Source organism: Thalassophryne amazonica, chromosome 19, assembly GCF_902500255.1.
Source record: "Thalassophryne amazonica chromosome 19, fThaAma1.1, whole genome shotgun sequence".
Lineage (NCBI taxonomy): Eukaryota > Metazoa > Chordata > Actinopteri > Batrachoidiformes > Batrachoididae > Thalassophryne > Thalassophryne amazonica.
The window spans coordinates 55,675,138-55,688,329 of record NC_047121.1 but is presented as its reverse complement, the minus strand read 5'-3'; the positions used below and the strand labels follow the sequence as shown (position 1 = coordinate 55,688,329).

The following is a 13,192-nucleotide window of genomic DNA, read 5'->3' as shown; positions in this document are numbered from 1 at the left end:
CGCTGCTCGGTAGGGACAGAAACTGCGATAGAAGTCAGAAAGAGTGATAGAAGTCAGTCTCCAAACACAAGCAGCTACAAAAAAAAAAAAAAAACAGAAATAGAAGCTCGATTTGTCACTAGTCATTTTATAACAAAGAAAATGCTGCTACGAGGATTAGGAAAGTCTCAGGTTCAACTCAGAACAGAATGAAAATGCTCCCACGGATGTTTACACCAAAAGATCGCTGATTCGCTCATTTCACTGTCAATCAAAACGGGATTCAGCCTCAGACAGATCATCCAATCATCATGCAGAAGATGAGCGTCCGGGCCTGCCGAGGCCAGCCCACTGCCCCATAGACCCCCAGACACGCTGAGCGTCCGATGGGCGGGACAAAGCCCAGCATTTATCCAATGACTCGTCTCGTTTCGCTGCATGGTTTGTATCGCTACACTGTTTAAAGCACTGTGAAGCTGCAGGTTTGAGTGAGAGGAAAGCCGCGTCATTACCAGTGATGAGAAGCTGATTCTGAACAAAAGTTGAGTGCGTTGTAGCGCATATTTAGTCAATGACATGTACACACAACAGTATATATTCGATTACTTATTTTTTGACATTTTAGGGGAAGCTGAGCTTCCCTTGCAGTCGCCTCTGACTTTAAGACACCTAAAGCACTTTACACTAAACGAACGGAGCATTTCGCAAATAATCCATCCATCCATTTTATTCCGCTTTATCTGGAGTCGGGTCGCGGGGGCAGCATCTCACGCAAACCCGCCCAGACCTCCCGATCCACACACACCTCCCCCAGCTCCTCCGGGGGAACCCCAAGGCATTCCCAAGCCAGCCGAGAGATGTAATCCTTCCAGCGTGTCCTGAGTCTTCCCCGGAGCCTCCTCCCAATGGGACGTGCCCGGAACACCTCTCCAGCGAGGCGTCCAGGGGGCATCCGGAAAAGATGCCCGAGCCACCTCAACTGACTCCTTTCGACGTGGAGGAGCAGCGGCTCGACTCCGAGCTCCTCCCGAGTGACGGAGCTCCTCACCCTATCTCTAAGGGAGCGCCCAGCCACCCTGCGGAGGAAACTCATCTCGGCCGCTTGTACCCGCAATCTCGTTCTTTCGGTCATGAGCCAAATCTCATGACCATAGGTGAGGATCGGAACATAGATCGATCGGTAAATCGAGAGCTTTGCCCCGCTACTCAGCTCTCTCTTCACCATGACGGTCCGATACAGCGACCGCATCACTGCAGACGCTGCACCGGGTCAGACTAAGGGCAGCTCAGAACCTCCATGACCAGTGAAAGATCAAGGACCGAGACGTCATCCGGTATGGCGGAGCCGGGGTCCCACCCTGGAGCCAGGCCTGGGCTTGGGGCTCGCGCGCGAGCGCCTGGTGGTCGGGCCTTAGCCCATGGGGCCCGGCCGGGCTCAGCCCGAAGGAGCAACATGGGCCCGCCCTCCTGTGTGTTCACCACCTGCAGAGGGGGCCATGGGGGTCGGGTGCAGAGAGGATTGGGTGGCGGTCGAGGGCGGGTGGCCCGGCGGCCCAGTCCATGCTCACAGCCCCATTTCGCAAATAATGACAACAAAAATTGTAATATTGGACATGCAAACCTACCTTTGTCTTGTTGTTTTTTCTCGTCTTCCAACTTATTCTTTTTTCTTTTCTCCATTCCAGAGGGATAATTTCTTTTCTGAGACATGACTTGCACTCACTTCATTCCTCACGATTAGTCATCGACCACCTGACCCAAGCGGTGCATCTAAATTTGCCCAACGGTGGCAGCAGCCAACAGGAGGCATCAATTAACCTAGTATTGGTATTTTGTCAAAATGAATTTATTTTTTTCGGGTGTAATACAATTTTGTTTAAATTATTCAATATTATTTTAATTTCATGTATATATTTTCTTTTTTATCACAACGTCTCGGTGCTCTCGGGGCCCCCCGGTGGCGTGGAGGCCCTAAGCGACCGCGTAGTTGGCGTATGCCTTGGGCCGGCTCTGCCGCTCACCACACTGTCTGCCATCTACCCTGAACAGTGTGAACCGGGATTCATCCGTGAAGAGAACACCTCTCCAACGTGCCAAACGCCAGCGAACGTGAGCATTTGCCCACTCAAGTTGGTTACGACGTTGAACTGGAGTCAGGTCGAGACCCCGATGAGGACGACGAGCATGCAGATAAGCTTCCCTGAGATGGTTTCTGACAGTTTGTGCAGAAATTCTTTGGTTATGCAAACCGATTGTTTCAGCAGCTGTCTGAGTGGCTGGTCTCAGACGATCTTGGAGGTGAACATGCTGGATGTGGAGGTCCTGGGCTGGTGTGGTTACACGTGGTCTGCGGTTGTGAGGCTGGTTGGATGTACTGCCAAATTCTCTGAAACACCTTTGGAGACGGCTTATGGTAGAGAAATGAACATTCAATACACGAGCAACAGCTCTGGTTGACATTCCTGCTGTCAGCATGCCAATTGCACGCTCCCTCAAATCTTGCAACATCTGTGGCATTGTGCTGTGTGATAAAACTGCACCTTTCAGAGTGGCCTTTTATTGTGGGCAGTCTAAGGCACACCTGTGCACTAATCATGGTGTCTAATCAGCATCTTGATATGGCACACCTGTGAGGTGGGATGGATTATCTCAGCAAAGGAGACGTGCTCATTATCACAGATTTAGACTGGTTTGTGAACAGTATTTGAGGGAAATGGTGATATTGTGTATGTGGAAAAAGTTTTAGATCTTTGAGTTCATCTCATACAAAATGGGAGCAAAACCAAAAGTGTTGCGTTTATATTTTTGTTGAGTGTATATATATGTCGCGTCTGAAGACGCATTTGTTTTCTATTTTATATGATTAATATATTGTTTACTATGCTTTTATTCTGTTATTTTTTTTGCCTTTTTAACTTTTTATCATGCTTTTAACTTTTTGATCATGATCTTTGATTTTTTTTTTATTTCATTTGTTTTGGTTTTTATTGCTGAGATGTTTTATGTAAAGCACCTTGAGACGACACTGTCGTGATTTGGCGCTTCTATAAGTTTAATAAATTGAATTGAAATTGATAAATTGATTTACTGCTCCCTGCTGGAATGATGTGTGAATCTGGAATGTAATTATCAACATCCATTGTTCACTGTTGTTTGCTAATATCTGTAGTTTCTCCAAAAATATTTGTCTTATCAATGTTCTGTTTTGGCAGCGTTCATCCTTGACCCAAAGCATGCACGCATACATGTACACAGAGGCCATTTGGCTTTTAATATACAGAAGTAAAAGATGGATCAGATCAGCTACTTCTGAAGGATTGAACCCAGAAACATTTTCAGATTTGTTTAACAGAAGGAAGCTATGTTTTCTGTACTTCCTGTTGTCATGTTTATGTGATGTTAGAAGAGGATTAGGTGAGAAAACCACGTGTGACACAATGTATCAGATGTTGATTATGTTTAATAGAATCTTGTTTTTCTTTCAGTACACAGATCAGCTGATTCCGTACTCACAGCATTCACCTCCGACCTCTCCTTTACCAGGTGACAGCTTTTATTTTCTTTTTATATAAAGTGCTGCTTTGTGTCTTTTGTGACATCACTGGGGACAGTGATGAAGCCCCAGGAGTGACAAACGCTATATTGTGGCTTTTGGCAGCGGGGGTGCAGGTGGGCAAAGAAGTGGTGGAAAAATGTAAAATGTGTCAAAAATAGAAAACAACAACAACAAAAAAAAAACTTGTAAATTATGTCAAGAAAAAAGAAAGAAATGGGAAAAAAAGTGATGTGATTCAAGCAAGGCTGTGAGCAAGAAAAAAATTCAGCAATAAATTGTGCAATATATAAATACAACAACATATAAAACTATTTAACTTCATTAAAAACAAATTATAAAAAAATAAAATAAAATTTCAAACCTTTGAGCAGGCCCAGAATAGTAAAATTTGGGGTCTTACCCCAAAATAATATAATCAATGGAAAAATAATATTTGCACCATATTTACATTTTTTGTTTTGCAGACAACCTCGTGGTGGCCAAATACAGCTATGAGCCAAACCATGAGGGCGACCTCGGCTTTGAGAAGGGAGAAAACCTCCGGCTCCTCAACAAGTGAGTGAATGGTTAACAAGAAGTGGATTTTGGTCATAGATTTAATGATAAATCAACAAGCTTTTACATGTTTGTGCTGTGGCAGATCTCACATGACTGTTAGCAAATATATAAACAAGGTAATGAAGAAAACATTTCAATTAGAGTCTTAATTGTCAGAAGTTTCCAACACTTTTGGATCAGGTCTCAGTTTGAAATAGAAACTTTACACAAGCTGTGTGAAATTTTTCTTTTCTGCTTAAATATTAAACAATAACCTACTTATGAGAGAATATTTTAATTGACAAAACATTGGTGTTCAGGGTCCATGTAATATATATATATATAAAAAATGTTATTTTCAAATGCAAATTAACTATAAAAATAAAGATGACTTTAGAATATGGAAATAGGAACTTTGAAGTGCTAAATTAACTTATATTTACTTATTTGCTTTTTTATAAAATAGCTCAATAGTCATTCTTTTTTGTCATATTTGAGCAAAGATTTATGACCTACAAAGGCAAACTAACAGCTTAGATCAATATTTACAAGATTAAGTTTCAGTTTAGCTAAACCTGTTTCAGTTGTACAGTTTAAAACTGCAATATCTGAAAATGATCATATTAATAAAATATTATCAGAATACAGAATTATTATGGCTACACACACTTTTTGGTTTACTCTGGAAAATGTCAAACAATGTTATGATGCACCAGAGAACAAATTGCCTTCTCATTTTGTTCAGTGAAACAATTTCCTACCAGTGCTATAAAGAAAACCTGTAGCGAATCCTAACATGTACAACTCTGTTAACAGACAATGTTTGATTTCAATGAGTCATTTGTTATCTTCTACTTAAAGTCTCATCGGTTATGTCAAACAAAAAAATTCCAAATGTGAAGTATGTTGTGTATTTTCATGTATTTATTAAAGAAGCCCAACACTCACAAAATTCTGCAGTTCAGGTCTCTGAGCATGCACTGGTGCCACACATAGGCCACATTCATCACACTGTGTGGAACTGCCCTGGGACCTGAGTGGCAACCACCCAGGCAGAAAACTAATCCATCCCCACCTCCTGAAAGTAGCCATCTATCTGTTACAGCCAGGTGATGTGTGGGCATCCACTTTGCATGCACAACTTGCTGGGATCCTCAGCACTGATGCACCTCTGTGCTCAGTCTTGTGTGCCTGGCAAAAGAGAAACTTGCTGCATGACTGACTAATATTGCCTCTATGGCTGAATGATCTTTTGTAAACAGATCCCGGACGAGCCCCCAGATATCACAGATTATGCCAAACACAGATTAATGTGACATCTGAACCTCCTAATGTGTTTCACATCACACTATTTTGATATAGTGTATTCATTGTGTAACATTGTAGATATTTCTTGTATATTTTTTCTCTTTTTTTACAGCAATCTATTGACAACATGTTAACAAAAAACACAAGAGCATTACACAAATACACATGGCAAAAAGAAACAAACAACTAGAGACAAGGACAAATATATTTAAATTTCAGGCAATGTAAATACTCAATCTCACAATGCCGATGCATTTTCTTAGACCACACATCTCTCCCACCATCCCTTCGTCTCCTCTACAAATTTAGGTGAACTTGGTTTGTAAAATTTTAAACCATCGCTGTGTTAACAGACCAGCCAACCAATCAGCTGACCAAACAACCAATCACACAGGCAACCAATCAACCACTAAGTCAGAGAACCAGCCATGCAACTAGCAGTAATACATTTTTTAAATACATTTTAATTTCATTTCATTTATACACTGCTAAATCATGTCACACCATGGCACTACACATGAACAAGAACCTTACCCACCAAGAATTTCTGCAGTTTACAGAAATGTAGCTCAGAGCAGATTAGCAATTAAAATCAAGATGTGTTTCATGCAAAAACATGAGACAAATGCAATGAAATTCCCACATGGATGACTGACAGATAGAGCTGTTGCTTAGGAAAAGTTGGTGGGCTGGGCACTGTAAACTTTATTGTAATATGATGTAAATGTATTCATAACTTTTAACTGGGAAAATTCTAAATCAATCTATCACCTCCTGTTGTTCCTTTTGACCTGCAGGGACGATGCAGAATGGTATTTGGCTGAATCCCTCACCACCGGCCAGAGAGGCTACATCCCGTACAATTTTGTTGTCACAATGAACACCGTAGAGACTGAACCGTATGTCACATCCCTCGACCTCCATGTCACAGAATGTTTGCTGCAATGCTGGGGAGAGGAAGTGGTTAACTAAATGTGTGAAACATATGTATGTCTGTGCTGCAGGTGGTTCTTTAAGAATGTTTCCAGAAATGATGCCATGAGGCTCCTTCTTGCCCCTGGGAATACGCAGGGTTCCTTCCTGATTCGAGAGAGTGAGACAACTCCAGGTCAGCTGACCTTTGTGTAATAATGCTCAATGCTGCTATGTCTCAAATGTGCATATGATTATGTCTCTAACTTGTTTCATTCTCATGCATCAGCATAAGTGTGATGTGTGGGCATTACATAGCACAAACCAAAATCTAACTGCAAGGGTTCCCCTGGTTTGGACACCAGGTGTTTGTGGCTCAACTTAACTTTGTCTTTTTCTATTATTAGATGTTCTACAGGTTCACAAAGAATTCAGAAATTTAAACAAACAAACAAAATACTTAGCATCCAAAATGGCGGTGGCAGTTATGCCACATTTTCTAGTTTCATAAAATTTGGCCATTCACCCTACTGAGGTTTCAAATCCCACAAAATCTTGCAAAACTTCACAGAGGTCGCTGCTGTGTGAGATGTCAGTAACACTGAGACGCTCTGATCAGGCTGCACTTTAACCGCTATACACAGACAACAGCATTAACACTGCAACATAAAACGCTTTGTATATATATTGTGCCTAAAACTCTCATGAATATATTCTCTGGATTTATAGACATTGTTATTGTGTTTGTTTTATGTAAACATGCGAGAAGCTCAGGCTGTTTCTCCGTTATTTTCAATGGGAATCGCTGTGAGCCGCGATCGCTTCCTGTTCATGTCGTTCTGGGGGAAAGTGAAGTTTGCTATTTAATGTCCTGCTTCTTGTCCTTTACAGCACTGTTTGTCCAGTTTGTTCCAGAGTAACATATATAACATGTCTGAAATTCAGTTTGTGTTTATTAAATTCCACCCAGGTTAAACGTAACAGACATGGATTATTTGGAATGTTTGTTTTAGCAAATTTTCAGTCTCTTATTAATATGATGACAAGCAGAAAAAATTACATTTTGGTAGTATAATTATTGTTCATTTGCAATTATCGTCATGTGGTTTCTCTATGTGGTTTAGACTGTAATGACTCTCTGGCATGCAAGGAATTATGGGATATCCCAATAGGGTGAATACTGAAGGAAAACTGCTAAAAAAAAAAAAAAGATTAATACAATTTGCTACGAGACAACAATTGAGAGGACAAATACATACTCCCTAAGAGGCACTTATTAATTTATTAATGAGCAGCTGCCCATTAGTTAGGTAGTTTATAGTTATCTAGTGAGTCACACTACATTAGCTAGCCTGACCCAGTCACTATAATGGCTGTCCATGCTAACTTAGTTAGTGTGTATTTAACTGTAACTTCAGTCCCTCAATGTAACCCCAAAACATTAATGCTAAGAAATTAGCCCTCCTTGGTTTTATAAAAATATGAAAATAAGTGTTTGAAAAGTACTTGAAGATTCTTGCTTGAAGTCTCTGCTGGCATAGCTAACTGTAACTCTAACACCTTACTGCCTTAGTATTATGACTCCTAAACATAAACCCCAGCCTATATATACACTCAACAAAAATATAAACACAACACTTTTGGTTTTGCTCCCATTTTGTATGAGATGAACTCAAAGATCTAAAACTTTTTCCACATACATAATATCATCATTTCCCTCAAATATTGTTCACAAACCAGTCTAAATCTGTGATAGTGAGCACTTCTCCTTTGCTGAGATAATCCATCCCACCTCACAGGTGTGCCATATCAAGATGCTGATTAGTGCACAGGTGTGCCTTAGACTGCCCACAATAAAAGGCCACTCTGAAAGGTGCAGTTTTATCACACAGCACAATGCCACAGATGTCGCAAGATTTGAGGGAGCGTGCAATTGGCATGCTGACAGCAGGAATGTCAACCAGAGCTGTTGCTCGTGTATTGAATGTTCATTTCTCTACCATAAGCCGTCTCCAAAGGCGTTTCAGAGAATTTGGCAGTACATCCAACCAGCCTCACAACCGCAGACCACGTGTAACCACACCAGCCCAGGACCTCCACATCCAGCATGTTCACCTCCAAGATCGTCTGAGACCAGCTACTCAGACAGCTGCTGGAACAATCGGTTTGCATAACCAAAGAATTTCTGCACAAACTGTCAGAGGCTCATCTGCATGCTCGTCGTCCTCATCGGGGGTCTCGACCTGACTCCAGTTCGTCGTCGTAACCAACTTGAGTGGGCAAATGCTCACATTCGCTGGCGTTTGGCACGTTGGAGAGGTGTTCTCTTCACGGATGAATCCCGGTTCACACTGTCCAGGGCAGATGGCAGACAGCGTGTGTGGCGTCATGTGGGTGAGCGGTTTTCTGATGTCAATGTTGTGGATCGAGTGGCCCATGGTGGCGGTGGGGTTATGGTATGGGCAGGCGTCTGTTATGGACGAAGAACACAGGTGCATTTTATTGATGGCATTTTGAATGCACAGAGATACCGTGACAATATCCTGAGGCCCATTGTTGTGCCATACATCCAAGAACATCACCTCATGTTGCAGCAGGATAATGCACGGCCCCATGTTGCAAGGATCTGTACACAATTCTTGGAAGCTGAAAATGTCCCAGTTCTTGCATGGCCGGCATACTCACCGGACATGTCACCCATTGAGCATGTTTGGGATGCTCTGGACCGGCGTATACGACAGCGTGTACCAGTTCCTGCCAATATCCAGCAACTTCGCACAGCCATTGAAGAGGAGTGGACCAACATTCCACAGGCCACAATTGACAACCTGATCAACTCTATGCGAAGGAGATGTGTTGCACTGCATGAGGCAAATGGTGGTCACACCAGATACTGACTGGTATCCCCCCCCCAATAAAACAAAACTGCACCTTTCAGAGTGGCCTTTTATTGTGGGCAGTCTAAGGCACACCTGTGCACTAATCATGGTGTCTAATCAGCATCTTGATATGGCACACCTGTGAGGTGGGATGGATTATCTCAGCAAAGGAGAAGTGCTCACTATCACAGATTTAGACTGGTTTGTGAACAATATTTGAGGGAAATGGTGATATTGTGTATGTGGAAAAAGTTTTAGATCTTTGAGTTTATCTCATACAGAATGGGAGCAAAACCAAAAGTGTTGCATTTATATTTTTGTTGAGTATATGTAAGAAAGAAAATCGCCTTCACTCGTGGTATAAAAATATGAAAATATGGAGATTCTTCAATTTGAAGTCTCTGTGCTAGCATAGCTAACTGTAACCCTAACACCTCACCATCTCATTATTGCAACTCCCAAACCCAAACCTATATTAGTAAGCAATCAGCCTTTGCTGTTGGTATAAAAATATTAAAATGCAAGAATATGCATCTGAAAAGTACTTGGGAGATTCTCTTTGAATTCTCCATGCCAGCTTAGTTTAGCTAGTGTGTGTTTAATTGTAACTCCTCACTCTCTCAAGATGATGCCTAAATATTAACCCTAACCGACCTAAGTTAGATATCAGTGTTCGCTGGTGGCATAAAATATGAAAATATGAGATCCTCCAAAACATTCTTGGAGATTCTCCTGCATACGTCTCCATGCTAGCTTAGTTAGCATTCATTTCGTTTGAAAATTCACACACAGTGAGACCATTCAAAACCTGTATGTTTTCTCCATAGAAATTTGAACCATCAAACAAGCTCAGCATGTTTTCTTTGTGTTTCAGGATCCTACTCCTTATCGGTGAGGGATTTGGATCACAATAGTGGTGAGGGAGTCAAGCACTACAGGATCCGGAACATGGACAGTGGTGGATTTTACATCACAGCCAAGATATCTTTTAACTCCCTCAAAGAGCTCGTACAGCATCACTCACGTATGTGCTCAGTTTAAATCAGATGCGTCAAATACAGTCATTATTATGATTATGATCATTTACATCATTTCCACTTGACCTAAAGACTTTTGAACTCTGCAATTCAGGTGATGCAGACGGTTTGTGTACGCGGTTGATAAAGCCATGTCAGTCTAGGGCGCCCCAGAAACCATGGTGGCAGGACGAGTGGGAGATTCCCCGGGAGTCCCTAAAACTGGAGCGCAGACTCGGGGCAGGACAGTTTGGAGAAGTCTGGATGGGTGAGTGACACACTGTGATGCCGGTGGAAACTACCTACCACCCGATCCAGATCAGTTAGTCGAGAATAAAGGTATGGGGTCAATTGTTCGTGCACGTTATGTAAAAGAGCCTGTGCAATGTTGGCTGACTTTGCATTTTTCTGCGATCTTGGTGAAGACATTTTTAAAAACAGTCTCATTTATAGACCTATTTGAGCTGTTTGACTAGAAAGTCAAGTGAAGCCATGGAGGGACCATCCTGAGATCCCCATTTCTAAAGGTCAGGTCAGCTCAGGCATCTTGTGCTGATGCCATCCAGAACAGTCTGTGGCCTTGGATGGCAACCACCCAAGCAGACAACTGGACCATCCCAACCTCTCAAATGTAGCCCTTGATGTGTCACAGTCAGGTGAAATGTGAGTATATTCCTGGCTTTCTCCCACCGCCAGGGTCTTCAACAATGTGGCACCTGGGTGCTGAAACATGCCAACAGCATCACCAAAAACTGATGTCCAGTGAACCCATAACTCTATAAGCTCTGACCAAACCTGTCTCTACCTCAAAGGCCAAGAAGCCAAAGACATCACTTTTGCTGCATAGAGATACACTTCTGATGGCCAAGTTCAGGAAGTCATTGAAAGTCTGGATCTCAGCATTGATCGAGGACAATCGCAAACCCAGACACTTGGACTCCATCACTCAGCCTCTCAAGTGCTGCAATCAGGAAATCCAATAACTCTGCCAAGTCAAAGCCGGTAAACCTTTCCTCACCAACAAAGACTCCTAAACCACTGGCTTTCACAACCCAACTCAACAGTCCACGTAAGCACTGAACAGTTTAGGAGTCTTCCTCCTCTAATTAAGGAGACAGAAATTGGCAGCCTTCTTGATGGAAATCGAGCCAAACACTTCTCCGTGTCCCAACATGCTGTTTCTGCTGCACCAGTAAGTCCCTTCAGCTTCTCCCTCACTCATGTGGGAAATGAAAGGTATTTTCCAGCCGATGTTCATGACTCAGCATTCTAACCTGGCACAAGGCAATAACGTCCTGCTACAATCTGCACTATGATTTTACTTGGCTTGTGGAAAATGGAAAAAGCTTAAAAGATGTTATCATTCAATAGCAAATACAACTGCTGTTGCAGCCAATAGTTGCAGAAATTGTGGGCATCTTCTCACTGGAAACGTGGAAACATCTGGTTGACGTCTGCTGCATATCTCCAACATGTTAGTGTAGTGTCACAAGTATTTCTGTTGGTATTGTCTGCATTGTATTTGCATAAAATTAGGTATCCTGATCATTCACTAAACTATAATGGCGTTGAGGAAGTCAGACGTGGGGCCAGAAAATTGGCTAACCTCAAACGGACGCCATGCACCATCAGTAGAGGTCTCATAAGAGCTTAACTGACTATTAGACATCTATCAAGCAGAGAGACATCACCAGCAACACAAGAACTCTTCCTGGAAATGCTGCTGGCTCTGAGAGGAACCAGCTACAGAGGGGAGGACCTGGCCTGTAAAGACCGGTGGAACCAAGCGAGAAAGACCGAACCGGTGTGACTGAGCAAGAGCGTGAGAATGTTACAGCTCAGCTGGAGGGTGCTTGGTTTAATTTTAGTGATCAACAATTTTCCACCTGTAACACTTGAATGAACCTGTGACAGACGTAGCGGCACACCGCGCGACTTAGCAGACAATGTCCTAAATATACAGGTCTAACTGTGGTCGTGCTGCATTAAGGTAAAAAAGTATCAGTTAACGCTGTGCCAGAGCGCTTTAATTTTTAAATCCTTGGTTTTACATTCGCTCTATTTTCCATCTTCATTTATCAGCACACTTCAGCACTCAGAACAACCTGCTGCCTCGCAGTCAAACAGGGCCGAGCACACGGCGCACGCACACTTTACAGCCACTTTCTGTTTACAACATGTTCTTATATTTGCTCTTGGCATAGTGTTTGTTTCTCAGTCTTCATCCAAACACTGGCCTTGGACACGCCTGAATTATGGGAGGAACTGTCACACGCTGCCAAATGTTTACCCGTGCTGATTAGAAAAGAAATGAGCTGGAAGAGTTCTGTAGCAGGTAAAAGATGGAGCAATACTATGAAAAGTAACTTACTAATATCACACTACTTACACGGTGCGTGATGCTCACTGACGTATAGCAGATGATGGGTGATGGATTTGAGCTAAACGTGCTCTGGAGCTGCACGAGATCCCACTTGTAAGGCAGGTTTGGCAGCACTATGCATATTAGGAGACAAAATATTGTTAGATTTATTTTCAGTGCAAAAATATGACAAGACTTTTTGATATATAGTAACAGTAAAATTATCCCGTTAAATTAATTTACCTCTGACAAGTTGAGGCCCTGCCATCCCAAACCTGTTTTGTACAGTATGAACATCCTTGGTTCCACTCATAGTAGTTGGTACTGTAACTTTACAGCCACTGTCTCATCAAGCCTGGCACATGGTTAGCCCAAGTAGAGTAGAGATGTTACTGTCACAACATTAACCAATCTGTATATTCAGTAAAAGGGTCGATGACTGTGCAGGGGAAGAGCTTATGGAGTCATGACGCCACTGGATAGATGTGTTTGGCAAAGCAGGAAGAAAAAGATCCAAATCTTTAGGGTTCTGCTGGTTCCAGTTTTACTCTAAGGTTGTGACCTCTGGAAACTAGCCAGTGAAATAAAGTGACAACTGGATGTTTTTCTTACATGGTCTCTCCGTAGAATCCTTGCGTACCAC

General features: G+C 42.4%; 1 protein-coding gene across 1 annotated transcript in view; it reads left to right on the top strand.

Moving 5' to 3' along the window:
* Window positions 1-13,192, top strand: part of lck (LCK proto-oncogene, Src family tyrosine kinase) — a 41,136-nt gene that overhangs the window by 8,355 nt on the left and 19,589 nt on the right. The window contains exons 3-8 of the mRNA XM_034159582.1: window positions 3,465-3,522; window positions 4,000-4,090; window positions 6,178-6,279; window positions 6,385-6,488; window positions 10,046-10,195; window positions 10,303-10,455. Of these exons, the coding sequence (XP_034015473.1) occupies window positions 3,465-3,522; window positions 4,000-4,090; window positions 6,178-6,279; window positions 6,385-6,488; window positions 10,046-10,195; window positions 10,303-10,455 (658 nt within the window). The remainder of the gene's footprint in view (window positions 1-3,464; window positions 3,523-3,999; window positions 4,091-6,177; window positions 6,280-6,384; window positions 6,489-10,045; window positions 10,196-10,302; window positions 10,456-13,192) is intronic.